Consider the following 27,576-nt stretch of genomic DNA (forward strand, 5'->3'; position numbering starts at 1 on the left):
TTTTCTTTTCCTTTCTTTTTAATCCTCACCCAAGAATATATTTTCATTGATTTTTAGAAAGTGGAAGGGAGGGAAGAAAGGGGGGAGAGAGAGAAACATTGATTTGAGAGAGACACATTTGTTGTCTCCTGCAGAACTGCCCTCCACCCCCCCCCCCCCCCGCCCCACCCCACGCCCAATCCGGGCCAGGATGAAACCTGCAACCCAAGTAAGTGCCCTTGATGGGGAATTGAACTCAAGACCCTTCAGTGTGAGGGCAGATGTTCTAACCACTGGGACACACCAGCCAGGGTAACAGGTATTTTTAAAACCACGAATATACTGTAATAAAGTCATGTACTTTACCACTGTATCAGATCAGTAGCTAATCATCACTCACAAAACCATTCAGATTATAATTATATTAGTGTTAATTATAATTTATATAGAGTTGAACAGTAGATAAAGTACTGTGCTTTATGTTAACATTTTTGAACTTCACAAGAATCCTGTATAGTAAGTAAGTACTAGTAGCATCCCAGTTTTACAAATTAGAACACATGCTCAGGGAGGTGAAGTCACATACACACTTGGGATTCAGGGATGAATGTTTCTTGGATTCTTTCCTTGGTCAACTTAGTGAGTGAAAACTACCCAGTTTTTACTTAATACGAATTTTTAATAGAAAAAATAGTCTGAGCCTCAGTATATAGTAAAGTCAACATATCCAAAAGCAAACACATACATGTACTAGGTCACCATGGAAAATGTGGTTTCTTCCTATAGGTATTGGGCAAAAAAAGTTTAATAAGTACTGACCCTGTATCTAGCTTCACATTTTTACTTGCTGTGGGAGCTTTAATAGTCAATCTAACTGATTTATTCATTTATAAAATAAGGAGAAAAACTTTTTTTTCTGTATTTCCTAGAAGGCTCTTTGAACATCAAATGAAATAATAGATGGAGAAAAAAGCTCTGGAAACTGGAAACTTTCTATTGATATGCATGTACCTTTGTAAACTTGGATTTGGGGGCCATAAGAAAGAGTTGCAGTTGAGATTCAGAACTTCCAAGAACTCCACAGTGTTCTGCCTTAGCAGGACTGTCACAACCCCTTCCTCCCTCTCACAGTGTAGGGCTGCTGAAGTAAGAGGAAGGAGTATGAATTCGTTGGCAACTTCCATTTCTTGCGGTTTTCCTGCCTCTTAAACATAAAAGGGTAACCTTTAGTTCCCCTCCTGACAAAAGTCTCTTCCTAAGAAGAGACTGTAATGTATTGCAAAAAGTCCCAATAAAATTACTGTCAAAAACGGAATTGAAAAAATACATGCAAGAGATATTAAGCTCTTACTGCACACAAGCCCAGAGTTTGGTCTTTTCTTTCAATAACCAATCACTAGGATTAAAAAAAAAACAACTATCACCAGTGACATATTGAATACTCACATAATTACAATTTTGAGACAAAAATTTTCTTTCTAGTTTATTACCCATTCTGTGGGCAGTGATTTATTAACCTGGATAAATATACAATTCCTAAATCGTAACATATGTTTTTTTCACAAATTCTAATAGGGTGAGTGAAAGGGGTTATCCAGTGGTTCTCAACCTTCTGGCCCTTTAAATACAGTTCCTCATGTTGTGACCCAACCATAAAATTATTTTCGTTGCTACTTCATAACTGTAATGTTGCTACTGCTAAGAATCGTAATGTAAATATCTGATATGCAGGATGGTCTTAGGCGACCCCTGTGAAAGGGCCGTTCGACCGCCAATGGGGTCGCGACCCACAAGTTGAAAACCGCTGGCAAATATACAGCTCTTCCTTGTGGAAACAATCCCCTTTAATATGACCTGGTATTTCCTGGGTCTTGATTATTGTTGTCCCAAGAAAGGACAAGTTTTCCTCTGTCCTCCAAACTAAAACGTGATGCAGCATCATTTCTCAGCCGGGAGCAGGACGACTGGCCCTCCCCCAGGTTCATTTATTTAAGACAGACAACGATATTTGCATCGCTAACTAGTAGTAATGGGCAACCATCACATTTCAAAGAAGCATCTGGGCTGCGGACCCTGCCAATTACCCTTGTAACTTTAAGAGGAATGCATCCAATTTCGGAAAACAGGCGGCTACGAACCCTCGGGCTCGGGAGGTCGGGAGGGAGTGGGTGAAAGACGACTTGGGCTTTTGCTCTCCTCCGGCTTGTCCCTCCCAGATTTCCGCGCCGGCGAGCAGTGGCTCCGCGCTGCAGTCCGAGCCAATTGCGAAGGACCTGACCAAGCCCAGCCCAGCGGAAGGAACGGTTTCAGGGTTGTTTGTTTCTCTTTGATAAAGAAGCCCTGCCTTGCTCTGGCTTTTACTCTCCCTAGGGTTAGACGGAACAACCCTCCCACCCCCCCTCAGCAATTTAGAGTGATTGGTAAACATACCCAGTCCTCGCAGCAACAAAAATGATAAAATTCGTTCTGGACTGCCTCCTGCTTCTGCCTTTACTGCTCGTCTTCATCTTAGAATCTCTCCTGAAGTCTTTTATTCCTAAGAAGAGGAAGTCAGTCACTGGAGAAATCGTCCTGATTACGGGAGCTGGGCATGGAATCGGGAGACTGACGGCCTATGAATTTGCCAAACTTAAAAGCAAACTGGTTCTGTGGGATATAAATAAGGTAATAATGGTGCTTTACTGTCTTCCTTTCTGGTACCTGTAACCTGTGGACATGTGTGCATGTTGCAGGCAACAACCCCTTACAGCCTCTCTGTGAAGGAGGTAGAACAAATTACTATTGCCAAGTTATAGATGGGGGGGAAACATGGATTAATTAATGTGTTTATGATCATGTGATAAATGGACCTAGACTCGGATAAGATTCTCAGTTGCTGCCCATTTGACATTGTAAATTGATGCTCACGTTTGCCCTGAAAGTCATTTGTAATTTCCTCCTCAACTTGATTTCACTGACCCCTCAATCTTAATCATATGGAAAAAGTAATAGTTTTAGCTAGTATGACAAAAGAGTAAGAGGTTTGTACCTATTAAGAAAAAAATCCTACCTGCAGTTAACTGAGGTAAGTGGGTTTAAGATACCCAACAGGAAACATTACTATGCCATAGTAATTTCCAAGAGTACTTTTTAAAAAATCACATTTTAGCCCTAACTGGTTTGGCTCAGTGGAAAGAGCCTCGGCCTGCGGACTTAAAGGTCCCAGGTTCAATTCCGGTCAGGGGCATGTACCTTGGTTGCGGGCACATTCCCAGTAGGAGGTGTGCAGGAGGCAGCTGATCGATGTTTCTACTTCTCTATCCCTCTCTCTTCCTCTAGGTAAAATAATCAATAAAATATATTTTCTTAAAAATCACATTTTAGTTAAAAACAACAAAAAAGAAAAACTTGAATGTAATTTTTACCAGACTAGGCTTAAGGAAGAGAGGGGTACTTAGAATCTTACCTTTTGTTCTTCAAAAAAAAAGTAAATATATATATATTTATATATGTATCTATATGTATATTTACATATGTATATATATTTTTTATTGATTTTTGAGAGGAAGGGAGAGGGAGAGAAACATGAATCTGCTGCTTCCTGCACGCTCCCTACTAGGGATTGGCCCGCGGGCCTGCTGTGACCTCTTGGTGCATGGGAGGATGCTCAACCAACTGAGCTACATGGGCCAGGGCTAAAATCTTAACTTGTACTTGGCTGTCATTGATGTACAAAGAGGTTCCTGGAAGCACCTGCTGGCCTGAAATGCCATACCTTACCATTAGTTACCATGCTGTAAACAGGAATTCATGGGATGTTGAGCTAGATGATTGGCAAGGCCAACCCAGTGCGTGGCTAATTGAGAGAGCTATCAACAAGTATTTCCAGAGTATCTGTTGCCTAGATTTTAGGAACACAGGTCAAACAGGAGCAGGGTCAGATGCCCTTACTACAGTAAGGAAAATAGACATTAAATAATTACATATAAATGAAAAATACGAACTAGGCCCAGCCTAGTCTGGTGCTGTTAAGGAAGTGTCTGGTAGGGTGTGGACAGACTCATCTGACTTCTCTACTTCTTCATGGATAACTTACCCAATATCCTGGGTAACTCCCTAGAGCAGTGGTTCTCAACCTTCCTAATTGTGGGACCCTTTAATACAATTCCTCATGTTATGGTGACCCCCAACCATAAAATTATTTTCGTTGCTACTTCATAACTATAATTTTGCTACTGTTATGAATCGTAATGTAAATATCTGATATGCAGGATGTATTTTCATTGTTACAAATTGAACATAATTAAAGCAGAGTGATTAATCACAAAAACAATATGTAATTCTATATGTGTTTTCCGATGGTCTTAGGCGACCCCTGTGAAAGGGTCGTTCGACCCCCAAAGGGGTCTCGACACACAGGTTGAGAACCGCTGCCCTAGAGCCTAAGGTTCCTTTTCTGAAAAATGGATAAAATAATAGTACTTACCTTAGAGGGCTGGAAGGATTATATTAGATAATGCACACAAAGCACAAGGTCTGCCACACGGTATATGCCAAATAGGGCACACTTACTATGACATATAATGCCCTTTAATTTGGGCTCCCGCTGGCCTTGAACCTTATGACCCAGCATCACCAATCTCCTCATGCTTTCCCAGAGGATCTTTCTCCTTTCCTTACACTCTGCCTGGCGTGCCCTGCCCTCTCTTTGCATAGCTGTTCTACTCACTCTTAAGACCCAACTCAGGTACCTCCTCTTCTGGAATTCTGCGTGCCCCGTAACTCTATGTAGCTCTGTTAATATACTTACACAATATATTAGTTTGAGCCATATGAGACTGCCAATATTCAATCCTTTATTCTAAAGCAATTATAAAGTTTCACCTTGGCTGGCATGGTTCAGTGGTTAAAGCATGGGCCTACACACCAAAGGGTGGCGGGTTTGATTCCGGGTCAAGAGCAAGTACCTCATTTGCAGGTTCAATCCCCAGCTTGGGTTGGGCACAATGTGCTTCTCTCATATACATGTTTCTCTCTCTCTCTCTCTCTCTCTCTCCCTCCCCCTCTCCCATCCACTCTCTAAAAATCAATGGGAAAAAAATATTCTTGGGTGAGGATTAACAAAAAAATTTAAAAATAAGAATTTCGTATGGTTCTACCTAATTATTATACTTATTTTATTTTTTTCTACAACACTGAACTCACTGAGGTTAGGACTCTGACTCATTCATATTTGTGTCCACAGGGTTCTTCTAAGCATCATGAATATGACCTACACATTAAAATGTTGGAGAAATGAATGAATGAATGAATGAATGAATGAATTATAGTTAACTCCTTATTTATTTTGCAGCCAGAAAATTGACGTCCATGAGTAGCTTTTAGTGACAGAGAAGAAAAAAAGCTTAGTGTTATTTTTTAAAGCCTAATATGGAATATACATATATATATATATATATATATACATATATATATTCACAATGTAAAATTAATAATACAAAATTAGTATTTTAAGATTTTTATCTTATTTTTCAAAGCTTGCTTTAAATTCACTTCCAACTAAAAGAAGCTCTTCAAAGCATTGTCAAAAATGTGTCAATGGAATTCTTGCCCAGTCCCAGTTCAAAGAATCTGACTCTCCTTAATTATTTTCAGCTGTTGATATAATTAGCTCACCATTATTGTATTCTCCTGCCTCTCTGTTGCTTTTCCTAGCATGGAATTGAGGAAACAGCTGCTGAATGCAGGAAACTGGGTGCACAAGCGCATGCCTTTGTGGTAGACTGCAGCAACCGGGAAGATATTTACAGTTCGGCAAAGAAGGTAACATTTCACATTTGGTTAGAATCATATTGTGACAGGGCTAGGAGGGATTTTGGAGATGACCCAGTCATGATGAGGAGAAACTAACAGAGGTTGGTGATTTGCCCAAAGTTGTACAGCTAGCTAGTGGCAGACCCAGAACTAAAGCCCAGAACTGAGGTTCCTAGACGTTAATGTGTTACGCAATCTTCCAGGGAGCTTGTTTAAATAAAAATAGACACCCCAGAAGTTTTCTTTCAGTGGGTCGAGGGCTGGGCCCAGGAATTTGAATGTTTAGTACCCTTGCACCCACTCCTCACCATCTGATTCTGATACCAGTAAATCCTTGGGTGACACTGCAGAATCACTAACAGAGTCTTCTGAACTCCAGTCAAAGAACTCAGTTAGGAGGATAGGATAACTGTTCATCAGTCTTCGAGCATAGACCTATTTCTATAAAGCAGTATTTGCCTCCTCTATACATAACTGAGCTGTGCTATATATAATGGGGTTTCTTCTGAGCACATTCATAAATATGCTTGTTAACCAAATGTGGTGATAGTAGGAAGGCCAGTAAAATTACCCTGGGCAAATTCCTTAAAATAGACCTTCCTGGACCTCACCCCTGGATATTCTGATTCCTCCAAGACTTGAGAACCTCTTGAATTTTAGTTCTGAGGACATCTTTCACTTCTATTTTAAATTATAATCTTTTATTTCAAACTGATGCCTCTATTGTTGGTTAGGCCTTCCCTAGGTCAGTAGAATCTGTAGACATTACCCAGGCTAATGGTGGGAAATGGCCTTCCGGGAAGGGAGTATGGTAAGATCAAGGCCTTTGGGTAAGAAACATCTGCATTCCTCACAATAACGGGTTTACTTACATTAATAATGATTTTCCTTCATAGAGGTGAGTGCTCTTCCCGTTAATACTGGCTTTATCACCTTGGGCAAGTTACCCAACCTCTTTGCGCCCAACTTTCCTCAGTTATAAAATGGGGATCACAGCAATCCCTACCTCATAGGGTTATTATGAGGAGTAAACGAATTAATGATTTGTAAAGTTTTTAGAACAATACCTGGTGCTCAGTAGTCACTTGGTCAGAATTAGTTATTAGTGTTGTGATGTTGCCAGTGGAAATGGGGGCCTGCTTGGGGGTACTCGGTCTCGGAGGGTAGAGGATACCCCGGGGAGTGTGTGAAGCTGTAACTTCCTAGTGAAGCAGGCAGGCTTGTTGCCCGTGTCAGCTCCCTGGTTTATTGGGCTGAATAAGGTCTGGTGCCTTTTGCTCCTTACCTTTATGAACATCTAGCTACCTCTGCTAACAATAATAGAACCACCAATATAATCTATATAACTTTGTTATCAGCCAATATTAAGGGGATTTAGGAATGCTAGTTACTAAAGGGAACACATTCGTTTCCAGACTCATTTGGGAATAGGCTTTTCTGGGAGAGATAACTTTATTATTTGAAACCATTCCATGTATTTAAAACATAGTGTTTTCACTGTAATTGTCCTAGGATGAACTCACTGTGTGTTTAAACAGAGTACACACAGTGACGTATGATTACCAGATATTTGGAGGTAGCTATTTTGATGTGGCTGTTTTGATATCAGGATACTTTTACGCCACCTAAACAATAAAACTCTAGGCTCGCTTTCATTATTAAGAAATGTTCAAGTCAACATTCTCATCGTGGGGGGAGACAATGGGTGACGATGAGGAGGATGAAGGAAGGATCAGGGGGTCTGAGCAAATACTTTGGCAATATGAAACAGTAATTTATAGTTTGAGTCATGTTAATTTGGAGGCACTACAGCAGCTTCATCAATTCAATCACAGAGAGTGTCCTGTTTTTCTCATAACTTAGGAGCATTATTCGAAATAACAATTTTCCTATTGTGCTAGAGATGTGGATATAGGTACAAAAATGTGTTGATTAAGGACCAAAATAACTTAGCTTGACTCTAACAATTTAATACAACCTGATGAAACTCAGTCTGTCTGAGGAACTGATGTCCTTCTGGGGTGGGGATGGGCCTCACCCTCCTGACTTGCCCTCTGTTTGAGGTTTGAGATGTGTCATGGTCTCTGAGGTCAGAATATCTGGGAGAGTCCCAGCTCCATGTGACCTCTGGCAAGAAAGTGAGCCATTCTGGGTTTCATGTTTCTCAGTAGAATGAGCATACTTAGAGTTGCTATCTCATAGGATCATTGTGAGAGTTAAATCAGATAGTGAAATTCTGTAAAATGCATAGCAATTACATATGTGAAAGCTTTTAATAGGCTAGTTGTCTCAGTTCCCCAAGACACCACAGCAATATCTAAATAAGGATAGCTCTATTAATAGAGGCTTGCTTTTGTTTGGAACACAATGTATAACGAATTGCATTGTGACTATGGTTCCATCCACCAAGCAGCCTGAAATATTGAATAAGATATTCTTGCATTGCTAGCCCTTAAGCCTACTGCAACTTCATGGAGAAAGGTTGGAGAGCAATAGAATGGAGTGACCATAAAAATGAATAGAGGATGTAGTTAAATGGTGTAATCAGTTTTACAGAGTTCCTCATAATAGTCCCTGCACTTGACAATTAATTAACCTTTTTTTTCTTACCTTTTAAAGTAGTATTTTAAAAAATAAAGCTGCTTATTTGTCACTGGTTATGTTTTTGTTAGCCAAATGCTTCCAGAGCTATAATCAATAGAGCAAAGTCAAGAGACTAAATTGCAAAAGAAAATGTACAAGCAGAGTTATTTTGAAATTAAGTACCTAATATTAAAAGGTTCTTTTTTTTTCATGTTGGCACATAGATTCAAAACTACATACTTCTCCCACAGCTAATAAAAAACACACACACACACTTTTTAAAGTAATCATTGCATGCAAACCTACCTGCATACTTCTTAATGATGCAGATATTTTTCTTATTTTATTTTTGAAGGTGAAGACAGAAGTTGGAGATGTTAGCATTCTGGTAAATAATGCTGGTGTGGTCTATACATCAGATTTGTTTGCTACACAAGACCCTCAAATTGAAAAGACTTTTGAAGTTAATGTACTTGCACATTTCTGGGTAAGTATGATTTCTTTTACAATTTCTTTGAGTCTTCTTGTAAGACTCAAAGACTAAGTTTAAAGTGAAGCTTTCATTAGAGATAAGGACATATCAACTCAGTACTAAAGTTTTAGTTAGGTACCAGGGATAATATACAAAAAAATCCTTTTTCTTTTTTTTCAATATATTTTAATTGCTTTCAGAGAGGAAGGGAGAGGAAGAGAGATAGAAACATCAATGATGAGAGAGGATCATTGATTGGCTGCCTTCTGCATGCCCCCTACAGGGGATAGAGCCCGCAACCCGGGCACGTGCCCCTGGCCAGGATCGAACCTGGGACCCTTCAGTCCTCAGGCTGATGCTCTATCTACTGAGCCAAACCGGCTAGGGTGAGATCATTTTCCTTTTTGCTACAACCAAATTTCATCAGTTATTTTTCCTCCCCCCTCAAAAATATTAATAATATTAAATAGTAATAAACCTCAGGTGGTATTTATGCTTTAATTCTAAGCTAGATTCTCATGTCTCTGTCTGTTTAAAGATGAAGAAGGGATTAGGGATACTCTAAGTTACCTGCTGTGGTTCTATAAAAGGGAAACCCAGTTTGCTTTTTGATTCTTATGAGACCCAGGCCTCCCGTTATATCCTGGCCCCAAACGCAAACTTTATTATGAAACTCACCATTCAAGGTCTTACACACACACACACACACAGTTTCTGAGGGGTCTACTGCCCAAATAGCCAGTTCCTTAAAGGGCCCCTGAATGTTTTCTTGGATGGGAGTTTGGGATGAGTAATCTCAAAAGAATATTGGAGTTAGTTGGTCAAAATGCAGTATTATGTTATGTTAACATTCTCAAGTTGTTGACACTTATCTGTATTTTTTTTAAATATCTTTATTGATTTCAGAGAGGAAGGAAGAGGGGGAGAGAGAGAGAAACATTAATGATGAGAGAGAATCATTGATCGGCTGCCTCCTGCACGCTCCCTACTGGGGATTGATCCTGCAACCCTGGCATGTGCCCTTGACCAGAATCGAACCTGGGGCCCTTCAGTCCGCAGGCTGATGCTCTATCCACCAAGCCAAACCGGCCAGGGTACACCTGTCTGTATTTTAATGACTTAGGAATTTGCTTATCTTCCTGCCTCTTTTGGAATGTATGGTATTGTCTTACGTGTTGCTGAATCCCCATCACATAGCAGGTCCTCGGTAAGTATTGTGTGGATCATTCAGTGACTATTGGAAGATTGCTGTTCACTTCAATATTTTTACGGCAAACTCTTTCCTAACAATTTCACATTACGATAGAATATATCATTAACAAAAGGTGGAGGACCAGTGGACATAAGTTGTTGGCAATTTAAATGAAATGGATTCTTAAAGTTTTCAGTATTTTTAATTTTTCTAATCTGGCATCCTATCCAATTGCCTTATGTTGCCACATTTGGCAATTTAATCTAGGTATTTTAATTTATGTCAGGAACAATGTTAACAGAATGCATCTTTGTTTCAAAATATTCCCAATGGGTCTGCAAATCAGAAATAAATTTTTTTTCTGTTTTATAATAACTATTTCTAGACCACCAAGGCATTTCTTCCAGCGATGATGAGGAATAATCATGGCCATATTGTCACTGTGGCTTCAGCAGCTGGGCATACTACAGTTCCCTTTTTAATGGCTTACTGGTAAGTGAACATGTGTTTTTTCGTTGGTTGCTATGCTTAGCTTTGTTGCACAAAGTCTCTTGTGCAACAACATTATCAACCATTAACCCTCTACTATGTTGACCACTCTAGAGGTGGCTACAGGGAAATTATCCAAATAGAAGCCAACTGCTTCAACATTTCTTACCTGTTTTAGCAGCAAGGGATTATAAAATAAGAGCAATACCATGAACAGAAGTTAATATTGATCATTTTAGCCCTGACTGGTGTAGATAAGTAGTTAGAGTGTCAGCCCAAGCACCAAAGGGTCTCAGGTTCGATTCCCAGTCAGGGGCACGTGGCTGGGTTGCAGGTTAATCCCCAGCCCTGGCCAGGGAGTGTATGGGAGGCAACCAATTGATGTGATTCTCTCAACATCAATGTTTCTCTTTCCCTCTCTCACTCTCTCTCTTTTCCCTTCCTCACTTTCACTCTCTCTTTAAAAAAAAAAATCAATGGGAAAAATGTCCTTGGGTGAGGCTTAACAACAAAGAAAATTAATACATAAGTTTGCAAAGATATATACCAAACCATTTATCTAACCACAGCTAGAGAGTGGTTAATCTTAGGTAATGGCAATAAAAATGGTTTTTATTTTATTCTTTTTGTTCATCTATGTTTTCTTTCTTCCTTTCTGACCGTTTGTCTGTTTTATAATAGTTTTAAAAAATAAAATATAGACATGGATTGAGTTTTTTTAAAAAAAGATGAAATAACTGCTGAGGCAGCCACAGAACAGATCTACAGTCCTTGTCTTACCTCTTTCAGAGTCAGTTTTAAGTTAGGAGATTGTCCCCTACCATCAAGGGCTAACACGGTTGTATATGCATTTACTTCCTTGATGAAAGACAGTCGCCAGTGCTGCTGCTAAGCTAGCACATGACATGCCACCGTCCTGCCAAATTCCGTCTTAGTTCCAGCTAATTAGGGAACGCAACAGGGCCTGTTGTGCTTCCTCCTTCCCTTGCCATAGTAAATATTGTCGTTCTTCTGATTCTGATTTGGTTCTGCCCCACTGAGGTTTACAGTGAAAGTCAAGCGAGAATGTGCTTTGTGTGAGAAACAGATTTATTGTGGTGACTAGTGATGGTGCTGTCAACAGAAGTAAAGGTTCTTACCAGGTATTGTCGGAGCAGGAACAACATACCCAGTTGTGCAAGTTGTGCGCTACACAATTCTAGGGGGCGCGGCTCACGTTCGGGTCCTTTTAGACTTGAATGATTTTCCGGATGTATAGGCAGTAAAATAGCTTGAGAAGAGAAGTGGCCTTTCCTAATTCACACAGGGGCGCCATTTGGGCTCCTTAAAAGGCAGGTTGCAGCTACACGGGTGGCTTGTACACTTCCAGCTTGGGGACTGACCTGTGCTGTGCTTGCAGGGCTCTGTTTGGACCCTCAGCTCTCACTGGCCTGAGACGCAGTCTGTGATCCTTATTGACCACAATTATCTTAAATTCAGTTGACTCTGGTTTTTGCTCAATATCAGATCAATGGCAGAGCTTTCACAGAGACACACAGAAGACTTCACCCAGCAGAAAACAATGTTTATCAGTTGTTATCACCAATTGGGTGGTTAAACTGAGATGCTGCTTTTTAAAACATAAACTGAAGTATAACATACACTTATAAAAATGCAGAAATCATGAGTGTACAGCTCAATGAGTTACTGCGAAGTGGACACAGCTATTTAACCTCCATGCAGGTCAAAAACAGAACTTGACAGAAGTTCCTCTTCCCAACCACCAATTCCTCTTTCCTTCCCAGAGGAAACTCCTATATTGACTTGTTATACCATCGATTACTTTTGCCTATTTTTTATCTTTATATACATGGAAGCACACTATGTGAGATTTATCCATGTTGTTGTTGGTAGCTGTAGTGTAATCACTTTTCTGCCCGTCTAGTATTGCATCATATAAGTGGACAATAATTTATTATCCTACCACCGTTGATGAACATTTGTATTGTTTACAGGGCATGATTACTATGAATAATGATGTTTGGAATCTTGACTTAATCACTTAACTAGCTGTGACCTTTGGCAAGTTACTCAACTTATATATGCGTCATTTTCCTCATCCATAACTTAATGCTAACCATAGCAACTAACTAACTCATCAGGATGCATAGTATCTGGAATTTTGCAAGTGTTCAATAACAGGAGGGTTCCTATGGATTTTCTGTTCCAATTCCACTTCTCTCTGTTCACACAAATGGTAAGGACCCACCTCTCATTTTAGCTTCCAAAATGCTTTGCCCTAGTGCAGTGGTTCTCAACCTTCAGGCCCTTTAAATACAGTTCCTTATGTTGTGACCCAACCATAAAATAATTTTCATTGCTACTTCTTAACTGTAATGTTGCTACTGTTATGAATCGTAATGTAAATATCTGATATGCAGGATGGTCTTAGGGGATCCCTGTGAAAGGGTCATTTGACCGCCAAAGGGGTAGTGACCCACAGGTTGAGAACCGCTGCCCTAGTGGAATGAGTCATATGTGCTCTGCTCCTATTTGTTAGAATGAAATAAGAGGGGACCTAGAATTACCTGTTTTAGGCCCTGTAATCCAGCCTTCAGCTGTCATTATCCTGAGTTGCTACAGCCATGGCAAAGGCATCTATTACAGCTCTAATCACCTATATTAGAAAAAAAAAGTCAATTTCTTTTGGATTTATAGTTCAACAGTTTTAAAATGATTAATGTGAAAAAAAAAGCAAGATGGAAAAACTGACTTCATGATGAGAGAGGTTAATCCTTTGATTACGTTGTTTTGCTGCTCACTAAGTATTTTGTCCAAAAGTGTCTTGATTTTTAAAAAGAAAGCAATTTGGTGCTGCGAAACTCTGGCGAATACATCTTGTCAATTCAAATAGCCAATTTATAAGCATGAAAGTTAGCATGTGGGAAGACAAGGTGAAACTGAGTTCTGATCATTAGCTTGTAATGAAGTGTTATTTAAAAAAGTAATTTGGAATAAGAAATACTAATTCAGATTACTAAGAATAAGAAATTTGATATACTGTTACAAAGTGCAGAAAAAAAACACACTCAACCTAAAGTTCAAAACCATAAAATTATTTTAACACATTTAAGATCATTAACTCTGAGTTTTAATATATTCCTGCATTCTTGATTCACTTAAGAAAAAATCAGAAAATACACTTCAGTAAAAAAAAAAAAAAAAAATACTGATAATTTCACCATGCAGAAAAAACCCTGGTAAGCATTTGTTATAATTTTTTAGGGCATTTAATTATTTAATTATTTATTTATTTTAAATATGTTTTTATTGATTTCAGAGAGAGGAAGGGAGAGATAGAAACATCAGTGAGAGAGAATCATTGATCGGCTGCCTCCTAGCTTGAAACCTGGGCTTGTGTCCTGACCAGGAATCAGACTGAGACCTCCTGGTTCACGAGCCAACGCTCAACCACTGAGCACACTGGCCTGGTTAGAGCATTTTCAATGCAGATATATAGGCATGCATTAAAAAAAACCTACATACATGATCTTGCTTTTTTAAAACTTTAAAATGAACTTTTTGCCTGTTAATAAATGTATATGTGCTACATCATCTTCAATTCCTGCATGGTATGCAACTGTTTATTTAATTTATCCATTATTGTTGGGTCCATTTGTCTGGACTCTTTATATATATATATATATATATATATATATATATTTTAGAGTGGAAGAGAGAGGGATAGAGAGATAGAAACATCAATGATGAGAGAGAATCATTGATCACCTGCCTCCTGCATGCCCCCTACTAGGGATCAAGTCCACAACCCAGGCATGTGCCCTTGGCCAGAATCGAACCTGGGACCCTTTAGTCCACAGGCCGACACTCTATCCACTGAGCCAAACCAGCTAGGGCTGGACTCTTTTTTTAACATTTATATATTTTTTACATTTTTCCCCTTATTGTTGAGAGGATTATATTTTTTCATTAGACTGATTTCATTTTTTCATTGGGAAACTCAGGTAGGTGCTCTCTACCCAGAAACCTGGTTGAAGTTCCTCTCAGCTGATTATCATCTGCTGCTCTTTCCCCAGTATCATATCAAAATCTAATTAAAATGTGTTACTGGTTTTGGTGACCATTTGTTTAATTAGATTACCAGTTCAACAGATGAAATAGAATGGCTCAAAATAAAAGTGATTTCAGCAAGATAAATTACTTCTCTGTCACACAAAAAGTAGGAGTTAACAGGTCTACTCTCCTCTGCAAAGTTTAAGGGTCCAGGCTCCTTCCCTGATGTTTTTGCCGTCACCAAGTACTGGGGTCCAACCCCAGCAGGTCCAGGGGTCCCCAAAGGTGTGGACGGAGTCGGCGAAGAAGGAATGACTCGGAGGCAGCGTTCAGTTGATCAGCATGGTTGGGTTCTCTTGCCTGGTTCTATTGCCAGGTTCTGTAGGTTCTCCAGCGAAGTTCTGGTCAGGATCTCCAGCCAGGTTCTGTGTCCATGTTCTCTTGCTAGGTTCTCCAGCCAGGTTCTGTAGCCATGTTCCCTCGCTAGGTTCTCCAGCCAGGTTCAGTCACCAGGTTCTCTTGCCATGTTCTATCGCCAGGTTCTGTCTCTAGGTTCTTCTGCCAGGTTCTCTCGCTAGGTTCTGTCTCTAGGTTCTGTTGCCAGTTTCTGTCCAGGATCTTTCGCCATGTTCCCACTCTAGGTTCTGTCTCTAGGTTCCGTGCAGGTTCCACGTCCAGGTTCTGTCTTCTAAGTTCTGTGTCCTGTTGTCTTGTTACATCTGTATTTATACCAGTTGATTCAATCCTATCAATCTCTATTCCAAAGGTTAGGGTGTTTCCCATCTCCATTCCAGGGAGTAAAGATTATGTAGCTTAAGCATGATTGTTCATAGTTAAAGTGATTAATTACCTGCCTGGCACTTAGTTAAGGGGTTTTATTCCCTCCCTAACTTCAGGGGAAAATCCCTACCCGGGGAAACAACCTTTCTCAGAGAGGTGACCCTGGTCAAAACACATAGTGCCAAGAAGGTGAGCAAACATATCAAGAACAGTATGCCATATATGCCAGGTCCCTTGAAACAGCAAGGATGGACCGGCTCCCGGCAACTAAGGTGCCGTGCCTGGACTCTTTCAGCTGCAAGGAACACAAAACTTAAACTGGCCCAGGCCAAAGAGGACTTTTTTGCCTCTGTGATTAAAGTCTCAGGCAGGCTTTCCTTCTCTTTGGCAAGTTAGCTACCAGCAGTTCCAGAAGGGCATCCATTCAACTACGAGTCCGGCAGGTTGGTAGAGAAGATTTACATTTTAAATAATTTAATCTAGCAATCTTTCTTTTTAAACCTTAAATATTTATCTAAGCTTCAAAAAAAAAAAAAAAAAAAAAAAAAGGGCCCCAGCCAGTTGTGGCTCAGTTGGTTGGAGCGTTGTCCCGTACACCCAAAGGTGTAGGTTCCATTTCCAGTCAGGGCATATACCCAGGTTGCAGGTTCAATCCCTGGTCAGGGTGTGAGGCAACTGATCAATGTTTCTCTCTCACATCTCTCTATCTCTTTTTCTTTGTTCTCCCCTCCCTCCCTCCCCCTTCCTCTCTAAAAAATCAATAAAAAATAAAATTAAAGAGAACTTTCCACAGCTTTGTATTTTCCAAAGCACAGGTTAATTTATAAGAATTTACAGCTACTTTATATAATTGTTAATCCATACAGATTTATAGAAAAACAATCTATCTGATAATACCACTGAACTTTGCACACTTTAAATTGGTTAAAATTTAAAATTTTGTTATATATATTTGTTTACATATTTTTTTAAAATTAATGTTATATTTTAATAACTATTGAATTATACACTTTAAATGGGTCTATATGGTAGGTGATTTATATCTCAATAAAATTGTTTTTTTTAAACATCTAACTGGAAGCATAATGTCCACTTAAAATATGATTAATGCCCTTTCTCTTTCCAAAAGTGCTCTGATGGAAAACTGAAGATTATTATATAACTAGTGGCCCAGTGCACAAAATTCATGCATGGTGGGGGGGAGGGGGTGTCCCTCAGCCTGGCCTGCACCCTCTCCAGTCTGGGACCCCTCGGGGGATGTCTGACTATTGGTTTAGGCCCGATCCCATAGTCGGACATCCCTCTCGCAATCTGGGACCAATGGCTCCTAACCACTCACCTGCCTGCCTGCCTGATTGCCCCTAACCACTCTGCCTGCTGGCCTGCTCACCCCCAACTGCCCTCCTCTGCCAGCCTGATTGCCCCTAACCACCTCTTCCTCGGCCCCGCCACCATGGCTTTGTCCAGAAGGACGTCCGGAAGGTCTCCCGGTCTAATTAGCATATTACCCTTTTATTAGTATAGATGGGGAAATAATTTAGACCACGGTTTAGGAAAGGCCTCTTTGAGGAAGTCCAGCTGAGCCTTAAAGGAAGAATGCAGGAAAATTTTCCAATGAATTTCATGAACATATTAAATAATGAGCAGCCTACAGTGTCATTAAATTTTATGGAAACAGCAACAACAAAACAAGCACCCTACCAATTTTCCTAACAAAACATTTAAATCTACTCAGATGTCACTCTGATAAATGATGTTGGGGTGCAGTCACTGCTTCTTTTTTTATTTTTATTGATTTCAGAGAGGAAGGGAGAGGGAGAGGGAGACAGAAACATCAGTGATGGGAGAGAATCATTGATCAGCTGCTTCCTTCATGCACCCCACTAGGGACTGAGCCCTCAACCGGGGCATGTGCCCTGACCAGGAATGGAACAGTGACCTCCTGGTCCCTAGGTCAATGCTCAAGCACCAAGCCACACCCGCCAGGCCTTCTTAGACTTGAACGTGCCTCAGTTTCCCCAAGGATCTTCTGAATGCAGATTCTGTCAGTAGGTCTGGGCTGGGCGTTTTTGAGATCCAGGTGCTGGACACGCTTCTCGGCAGGGGGCCGCACTTCACTAAGGAAAACAGATCTCTGAATTACATAGAAGGAGCAGCTTTCTTGAGTTATTTCTTGAAAATGCAGCGACCTCTCTCTGTGTATTTGCAGTTCCAGCAAGTTTGCTGCTGTGGGATTTCACAGAGCTTTGACTGATGAACTGGTGGCCTTAGGAAGAACTGGAGTCAAAACATCATGTCTCTGCCCTAATTTCATAAACACTGGCTTCATCAAAAACCCAAGTACCAGGTAAGTTGAGACAGAAATGGAGATAAAAAGGTTGGCGATTACATGAGAATGAGCCATTCTGTGGGGTTTCTTCAGTATTTTAATCCTTTAAATACCTGGTATTCAATGCCCTTAGCTTAGCTCATCTCAATTTCACCTCTGTTGATTGTGTGAAAACAGGTGTAGAGACAAAGAAAGAGGGAGAGAATGTATACAAGTGTTCGTATGAATGACACAGGTGAACCTGCTACTCCTCCCTTTTTTCCTTCCCCTAAGCCAGTGATGGCGAACCTTTTGAGCTCGGTGTGTCAGCATTTTGAAAAACCCTAACTTAACTCTGGTGCTGTGTCACATATAGAAATTTTGTGATATTTGCAACCATAGTAAAACAAAGACTTATATTTTTGATATTTATTTTATATATTTAAATGCCATTTAACAAAGAAAAATCAACCAAAAAAATGAGTTCGCGTGTCACCTCTGACACGCGTGTCATAGGTTCGCCATCACTGCCAATGGTTCTCAACCTTCTGGCCCTTTAAATACAGTTCCTCATGTTGTGACCCAACCATAAAATTATTTTCGTTGCGACTTCATAACTGTGATGTTGCTACTGTTATGAATCGTAATGTAAATATCTGATATGCAGGATGGTCTTAGGCGACCCCTGTATAAGGGTCGTTCGGCTGCCAAAGGGGTCGCTACCCACAGGTTGAGAACTGCTGCAGTGGTTCCTGACTTAAGTAGGTACACATTTCAACATGAGTGCTTGGGAACCATGTAGAGGACCCACCCCCAGGGATGCTGATTTTTATTCAGTTTGGTTGGGATGGGGTAGTTAGTAGTTGGGTTGGGGATTTGGAACTGTGTATGTTTAACAAGCTCCATAGGTCATTTTGATGGAGATAAATGAGGACCACACTGTGAGAAACACTTTCCTTTGGTAATCTAGAGCTAATCTTCTGAATGAAGTACCAGACTATCATGTTTCCTTAGTTAAAAAGTAAAATTGAAAGGATCTGCTCTGAGGTTAATTTTAATGTGTCCTGTCTTTGGGAATAGCTTTAATGTCTTTCTAAACATAATGTATACTTTTAAAAAAATTCCAACACACAGGAATGTACAAATAAAAAGGTTTTGTTTTGAAATTTCTTAAAACCTTCTATACAGTGGAAACTACTCAACATTTCGATGAACATCCTTCTAGACATTTCCCTATGTACAGATTAAATGTCTAAATTGTATGTAACTAGCATATATCACAAGTGGGGTTCTAGAAACAGTAACTAAACTGCTCACTTCCCTCAGCATTATGTTTATAGACAGTACTGTATTAAAAACTTCAAAGTTGCTAAGAAGTTGGATCTTAACTGTCCCCACCACAAAAACGAAATAATAATTATGTGACATGACATAATTATGCTCATGCTACAGTGATAATCATACTGCAATATGAAACTATATCAAATCAGCACGTAGTACACCTTAAACTTACACCATGGGATATCTCAATTATGTCTCAATAAAAATTAATTCAAATAGTTCACTAAATTGAAAGGGGGTGTCAGAGGAAGAGGTATCATGCCCAAGGATAGAATTTGCCAATTTCCTCCATTATTTCAGAATTTAGGTACTAAAATAATATATTTGAGTCAAGTTTTTCTCAAACTGTCCTTCAGCAGTTAAAAACAGACAGCATATTTTTAAAAATTATAATTGGATTTTTTACCCTTGCCCCCAGAACAGGGCTGCACAAAGCTTAGACTTGAATGTACCTCTCAGTTTTCCCGAAGATCTTCTGAATGCAGGTTCGGTGTCAGTAGGTCTGGGCTGGGGTGCCCTCTTTTGCAAAACTCTACTAGTACAATTGAAAAATAACTGGGAAGCTTGCTGGAGGGGTGGGGGGTTGGGCGGGGGGAAAGGAATAGAAGCCCACAGGATTCTAACCGAGTCACAGGAATATGACCTGGCTAAGAAAAGGTCTGGGGCTTGGTCCTGCCCCATGAACCCCTTTGAAGATAACCAGATACTAGAGTGGTTGCCTAAGGTGAAGTTGGTTTTAATCTAGAAATTTAGCTCTGATTCGAGGACAGACAGATCTTACTAGTTTATATTTTGTACACTAAATAAAATCTGTAATTTTCTTTTTTAAAAATATAATTTTATTTATTTCAGAGAGGGAGAGGGAGGGAGAGGTAGAAACATCAGTGATGAAAGAGAATCATTGATTGGCTGCCTCCTGCACGCCCCCTACTGGGGATCAAGCTTGCAACCCGGGCATGTACCCTGACCAGGAATCAAACCATGACCTCCTGGTTCATAGGTCAATGCTCAAGCACTGAGCCACACCAGCTGGGAAAATCTGTAATTTTCTTAAACCTCACCACAACATTTTGCTCAGAGAGATCAAGTAACTTGCCTGTAAAAGTAGCAGAACTGAGATACAGACCAAACTTTTTCCTTTTTGCACAGAGGACAACCTTTCTGAAAGAACGAAACTGAATCAACCTCTAAATGACTATTCAAAATAATTTGTGTCTTACTAATATTGGAACTGAAATTCTCCTTTAAAGTACATCAAAGGTGTAGTTTATTGTTGTTGTTTTTTTAATCCTCACCTAAAGATATGTTTATTGTTTTTAGAGAGAAAGGAAGGCAGAGAGAGGGGTAGGGAGGAAGAGAGGGAAGGAAAGAGAGTGAGAGAGAGAGAGAGAGAGAGAAACATTGATGTGAGAGAGAAACATCAATCAATTGCCTCTTGTACGAGTCCCCCTGGGTATCAAAGTTGCAACCTAGGTATGTGCCTGACCAGAAATTGAACTTGCAGCCTTTAGGTGTACTAGATGATGCTCCAACCAACTGAGCCATACCAGCCAGAGCTGTTGGTTCTTATATTTACACATCTAGAACACTATAGAGAAACTAGTTTGCTATTTATAAATTTATAATTTACTATATTATTGGAATTAAGTGTAATCAGGTGTTCTGACTAATTTTTGACTGCTAAGAATTATTTTTGTTAAATGAACTTGGATATCAAGAGATCATTTTATTGAAAGTATTTATTGAAGGCCTACTAAATACAGGTACCCTACTAGGTCTGGATACTTTACATAAATTACTTCTCATAAATTTGGCCCCATAGTTTGCCTAACCCTGCCCTAATCCTTCTAACAGCTCTGCAAGATAAGTATACTATGCTCATTTTATGGACAAATAGTAACTTGGAAGAATTAAGAAAATTATAGCTTCCCAATTTAAGAGTCTACACTTCTTAATTTAATGCATTTCTTTTTCTGATACATGGAAACATACATTCTATTCTGTAAGCTGCCCTTGTTATTTAACAATATGCTGTTGTTGTGTTATTTACAATGGCCAAGATATGGAAGCAACCCAAGCGCCCATCAATAGATGAGTGGGTAGAAAAGCTCTGGTACATATATACAGTGAAATATTACTTGCCATAAAAAAATGAAGTCTTACCATTTGCAACAGTATGGATTGTTCTGGAGGGTATTATGCTAAGTGAAATAAGTCAGTCAAAAACAAATAACATGATTTCACGTATATGTGGAACTAAAGAATATAAGAAAACAAACTGGGTTAAAAAGGTAAGGGAGCCCTAACCAGTTTGGCTCAGTGGATAGAGTGTTGGCATGCGGACTGAAAGGTCCCAGGTTCGATTCTGGTCAAGGGCATGTACCTTGGTTGTGGGCACATCCCCAGTAGGCAGCTGATCGATGTTTCTCTCTCATCGATGTTTCTAAATCCCTATCCTTCTGTCTTCTTCTCTGTAAAAAATCAATAAAATATATATTTAAAAAAAAGATGAGGGAATTAAGAAGTACAAATTGGTCGTTTCAAAGTAGTCATGGGAGGTAAAATACAGCATAAGAAATATAGTCAATAATCTATATATATAAAGAGGTAACATGCAAATTAGGCCAGGACACCGTAATGGGTCACAACCAGACAGGAGGAGGTTGCACACGCAGGTGAGGCCCAGAGTGGAGATGGAGACAGAGACAGGGGGGCCTGCCCGAGCCGGTGTGGTGACTCCGGGGCCCAGAGCGGACACAGCTGGGGGGCCAGGAGGGCCTGGGGCGGAAGTCAGGCACAGGTCCCGGCTGCCTGTGGCACCAGTCCCGCCTGACTCCTGCGGTGGCCTGTGGGGTGCCTCCTCGCATAGCGGGAGGCAGGCACCTCCTCGCACGATTTCAGTCGTGCGCTGGGCCTCTAGTATTGTAATAACTATGTATGGCACTAAGTGGGTACTGGAAATATTGGGGGGAACACTTTGTAAATTACTATATGATTGTCTAACCACTATGTTGTACACCTGAAACTAATACACAATAGTATTGAATGTGAATTATAATTGAAAAATAAAATTTACTAAAAAGGAAAAATACCATAAGTACACACACAAAAATAAAAACCAATATGCTGTTGTTAGCTTTCTGTGTTGATATATAAAGAGCTCCCTCGCCTTATTCTTTTTTCTTTTTGGTTAATCCTTACCTGAAGATACTTTTTCTATTGATTTTAAGAGAATGAAGGGGAGAGAGGGAGGGAGGGAAAAAGAGAGAGAGAGAGAGAGAACACATCAATGATGAGAGAGAATCATTGATAGGCTGCCTCCTGCATGCCCCTACTGTGGGTCAAGCCTGCAACCTCCTGGTTCATAGGTCAAAGCTCAACCACTGAGCCACACCGGCTGGGTACAATACTACTTTTCTCATTTGTCCCACCTTTACTGCATATTTTATCTGTCTGAATGGGCTATTCTGTATTTGTTCATAAGGAATCTCATCCAATTCTTTTTGTATCACTTCTCTTAACTAATCACAAAATTTAACATCTGTGTCCCCAAAATGTTAGTCACCCAGTTTGGTGACATTGGCAAATTTGAGAAGTTTATTTAATTATGTATCTTTTTTTCTAAATCATTAGTAAAATGTTAAAGACTCAGGACAAACTCTTGTGCAACTCCATCCTAAGTGCATTTATTCTAACACCCAGATAACAAAGGTCACTTTTTAGGGATTGCATGCTACTCAGTAGAACATATACCAGGGTGGTTGATTACACAGTGAAGATGTAACATGGAACTAAGTAAAAACTCTGGAAATGAAAGAAAGACCTAATAAAGTGGTGAAGTTAGACCATCAAAGCCATATTAGGGTTCCATATAGACATCAAGGACCCAGAGCCGGACACATTCCTGTATTTTAATTCCTTGACACTTAAGAAATTATTCACTAAAACATCTTAGTATATAATAACACTTGCATAATGGTGTCTGACTTCTTTCTCAAAGCTTCTAAAGATTTAAAAGTGAATTTATCAGTCTTAATCTAGCTAAATTATTTTTTGAGTCTTAGTTACCTTTATACTCCTCATTTGCATAATAGGGACTATAGCCTCTCCTTCATAGGGTGTTGTAAAACTTCAAGGAGATAACCTGTGGAAAATGTTTAGCACAGTGGGCAGTACATGATAAACACTATGTAAATGGTTGTTGTTGTTAGGGCCAAAGCAGCTACCATCTTTGAGTATCTAGAATGGGCTAGATGCCACAAGTCAGTTAGGTTACGGTTTCCATAGTAACATAAGTATTTGTTTAGCACTAAACTAAAGCTGAAGCCTCTGTGAAATGATTTGCTTCTGATTTCAGTTTGGGACCCACCCTGGAACCTGAGGAAGTGGTGAGCAAGCTGATGAAGGGAGTTCTGACAAACCAGAAAATGATTTTTGTTCCATCTTCTATAAGCGCTATAACAGTGGTGGAAAGGTAAGCAACAGTTATGTTTGCCAGCATTATGAATATTCACCCTACATGTTTTTACTCAGATTTAAGACCAAATCTTTGTAGAGTACAATGAAATGGAATTAACAAAAATAATAGGTTTAAAGAATCCACCAATTTTTAAACTACATTTGTTAGTTATTGAAGCAAGATTAGTGTAGCAATTGGGTAAATGAACTGAATAATTTCCACAAGTTTTTTGGGTTTTTTTAAAATATATTTTATTGATTTTTTACAGAGAGGAAGGGAGAGGGATAGAGAGTTAGAAACATCGATGAGTAAGAAACATCGATCAGCTGCCTCTTGCACACTCCCCACTGGGAATGTGCCTGCAATCAAGGTACATGCCCTTGACCAGAATTGAACCTGGGACCCTTCAGTCTGCAGGCCGATGCTCTATCCACTGAGCCAAACTGGTCAGGGCTTCCACAAGTTTTTACATGTGTTTTTTTTTAAAGAAATTTCTTTAAATTTTTTTATATTTAATTTTTAAAAATATTTTGGAAGTCTTATAAATGAATAAATATGAAGAAAGACTATTTTTAAACATTAGTACATAATAGGACAATGATATTGGAGGAGACCATAGTTAAGTTTTATTTATTCACTAGAGGCCCAGTGCATGAAATTTGTGCACTTGCGGGGGGGGGCGGGGGGAGTCCCCTCAGCCAGGCCTGCACCCTCTCTCAGTCCAGGAGCTCTTGGGAGATGTCTGACTGACAGCATTCGGACATCCTTAGCACTGCTGCAGAGGCAGGAGAGGTTCCCACCACCGCCGCTGTGCTCACCAGCCATGAGCCCAGCTTCTGGCTGAGCGGCCCTCCCACTGTGGGAGCACACTGACTATCAAGGGGTAGCTCCTGTGTTGAGCGTCTGCCCCCTGGTGGTCAGTGTGCGTCATAGCGACTGGTCGTTCCGTCGTTCAGTCAATTTGCATATTAGCCTTTTATTATATAGGATTTAAATATACAACAGATAATCATTGAGCCCTTATTTTTGTGCAAAATCATACTGAAGCACAGGAATTGCTAAATAATTGTAGAGGTCCTCGAGCCTTGCTACCTCAGATGTGGTCCACGGACCAGCAGCATCCACATCACCTGGGAGCTTGTTAGAAATACAGAATATCCTGATCTCCTGAATCAGAATTTGCATTTTAATAAGATCCACAGGTGATCTGCATGCATATTAGATTTAAAAGCATTTCTTTAGAGCAGTAACTCTCAACTTAGGTGCACATTGGAATTCACCTGGGAGTTTTAAACATGCTCGTGCCTGAGACCTACTCCCCAAGATTCTGAGTTAATTGGTCTGGAGTGTGGCCTGGTGTCTGAGAGATACAACACTTTCCCGGTAATTCTAATGTAATGTCAAGATTGGAACGCTTTGGTTTAAAGAATGCCTCATCATAAACATTGTCTCATCACTCATCTGGGAAAGCTGTGTGACAGTGAGGCTGGTCAGGTAATGAGGGGAAACGGAAGAGGCGGCTAAGGTTAAAAAAAAAACAAAAATACTCTTCCTATTCCTAGAGTCCAGCTTCTCCCTCGTAGTAGGGTATCAGGATCACTGGGGAAGTCAATTTAAAAAATAGATTCCTGCCCTGGTCGGTGCATCAGAAGGTCACTGGTTTGATTCTGGTCAGGGCACATACCCAGCTTGTGGGCTCAATCCGCAGTAGATGACATGCAAAAGGCAGCCAATTGATGTTTCTTTCCTCCCTCTCTAAGAGAAAATTTAAAATATCATATGTATTTAAAAAATAGATTCCTCACCTCTTGAGTTTTTAATATAGGATGTTTGAGTTGGGACCCAGAAATCTGTATTTTAACAGGCAATTGCCACAAGCAGTTGGTTCAAAGATCATACTTTGAGAACTGCAGACCTAGAGACAGAAAAAAATGTAAGAGACCAAAAGCATTAGGGCAGATGTCAGGGTTTTAGCCCCTTCTGCTAAGGAACTATGGTTGAACATACTTTACAGGTTTCGGTAGTAAAGCCAGAGCATCTCCTTGGTGGGTAAACAAGTTAAAACCTTTGAGGTGTTTAGCATTCGACTTGTCACATCACCGAAGTAGACACTCAGTGATTACAATGCTTTAGAATATAACTCTGTGAGGGAAGGAATTTGGCCTGTTTTCCTCACTATATCCCCTGCACTTGGAAGAGTAGATAGACACATTCCAGGCATCAAAATGTTTGCTGATTGAATAAGCTAATTCTGTTTCCTAAACCTTTAACACAGAGACTCAAGGTTTGTGCTCTGGAGTTAGGCGAAGCTGTGTTTGTGTGACTTGCTTGCAACGTGAACATGAACTTTTTTGAAGCTCAGTTTCTTCATCTGTCACATGGAGGCAACAATAAGACTTGTCGGGTTATGAGGAATAGATAAAATAAGGCATTTAAAGTATTAAGTACCCTGTAAATACTCAATAAATATTATCTATCATTGTTACTTTTATAATTACCACTATTACCATTGCCTGATTTTCCTCTGACTATGAGTGTTCAGTGCTCAATTTCCAAACTGTATTTGAATGCCATCCAGGCAGGTGTCTGTATATAGTTTTACTGACTTACATAGTCGCTTTAGTTTCTCTCAGACTCATTGGAATATGACCTGTTCCTCAATGTTTTTAACTGTAGAGTGGGGAGAAAAAAATTAGACCTACTGGATGTCTATCACTGTGTGTAAGGCATCTTATATTAACACATTGAATCTTCAAATAACACAGTGGGGTAGGTGTTAATTTTTTCCATTTACATGTGAGGAATTTAAACTCAAAAGTTAAATAACTTGTTCAGCATTATACTGAAAACCAAGTGTATTGTCTGCATTTTATTGAGCAGTTCTGATTCCCCAGTCTCTTAGTGGGCCATTTTGATAATATACTGGATTGTAAAGTATAAAATTAGTTCCTATTCTCACTTCTTTTCTAATGTCAGGTGTGTGTTTTTTTTTTTTTTTAATAAAGCCTTTAGCATCTCAACTATTCAGTTCTATACACCTCTCACAGATCTTTTGAAAAATATAGAATATATTTATTTTTAAAAACAAATATTTCAAGTCACTTCTACTCTAAAGAGTTAAACCTTTCTTTTCCTTAATGAAAAGAAAATGGATTTAATTGGAAAGAACATGTAGCAGTGACTATGTGTTAAAATTCTTAATCTTGTTTAAAATGAACATGGACATGATGCATGATAAAAGTATTTTAAGAGAAGATATCTTAAAAATGCACTTGATAGTAATTATATTTTTATATATATATCTTTCTTTTAGGATCTTTCCTGAGCGTTTCCTGGCAGTTTTAAAACGGAAGATCAATGTTAGGTTTGACGCAGTTATTGGATATAAAAGTAAAGGAGAATAAGTACTTGGTTTTTTGGAAATTGATTTACCAGGTTTAAGTTGATTCCATCCAATGTTAATTAGAATTTTAATGTTTGAACTTCTGCTTTTACCTTTTTTTCCCCTTCAATATCACCTTTTGAGGCTCTGGCGGTCCTCATTTATTATCACTGTTCTTTAGCTGAAGGCTAATTTTATATAATACAAAGAGAAAAATACCTGAGCAATTGCCTTATGGAAAATGGAGAAAAAAGAACAAAAGCAGTTTTACAATAATTTCTAAGATTGCGTGGTTCATGTGAAGTTTTGCAAAATTTGTACTATAAATGCTTAAGATACATTTTATTTTTAATTACACTTAAATTTTTATATAATTCACGTGTTTCTTTTCCCTATTGTACATAAAATGGAAATTTCAAGCTCTTTAAATATAATGAAGGACTATAGTAGCATTTCACAAGGAATTTTTACGTGATGTAAGAAATGTTTAAACATTTCATCTTACACATCACCACTGTTTCCTCAGAGATACCTCATATTTCAATGACAAATATTTCAGCACAGGGAAACTGGAGGAGGACACATGTTGCAAATAAAAAAAACATCATTGGGATTTCAGGTAGAGAAATGTAAGGATGTACCCATAAGTGACCAAATAATAAATGGATCAAACTTAAACTTGTGGTGCTTCCATCTTTGTGTTTTGAATAAAACATGGCTTAATCTTCAACTGAAAGGAAAATGT

The 27,576-nt window shown here is 39.4% G+C and overlaps 1 protein-coding gene across 1 annotated transcript; it reads left to right on the forward strand.

The window, feature by feature from the left end:
- Positions 1-1,883: 1,883 nt before the first annotated feature.
- Positions 1,884-27,576, forward strand: HSD17B11 (hydroxysteroid 17-beta dehydrogenase 11). Its single transcript, XM_081101494.1, has 7 exons — positions 1,884-2,643; positions 5,674-5,781; positions 8,711-8,842; positions 10,405-10,511; positions 17,551-17,688; positions 23,348-23,464; positions 26,763-27,576. The coding sequence occupies exons 1-7, from the start codon at positions 2,431-2,433 to the stop codon at positions 26,851-26,853; spliced, it is 906 nt and encodes a 301-aa protein (XP_080957620.1). The 5' UTR covers positions 1,884-2,430; the 3' UTR covers positions 26,854-27,576.

This window comes from Myotis nattereri, assembly GCF_964212035.1.
Source record: "Myotis nattereri genome assembly, chromosome: 1".
Classification (NCBI taxonomy): domain Eukaryota; kingdom Metazoa; phylum Chordata; class Mammalia; order Chiroptera; family Vespertilionidae; genus Myotis; species Myotis nattereri.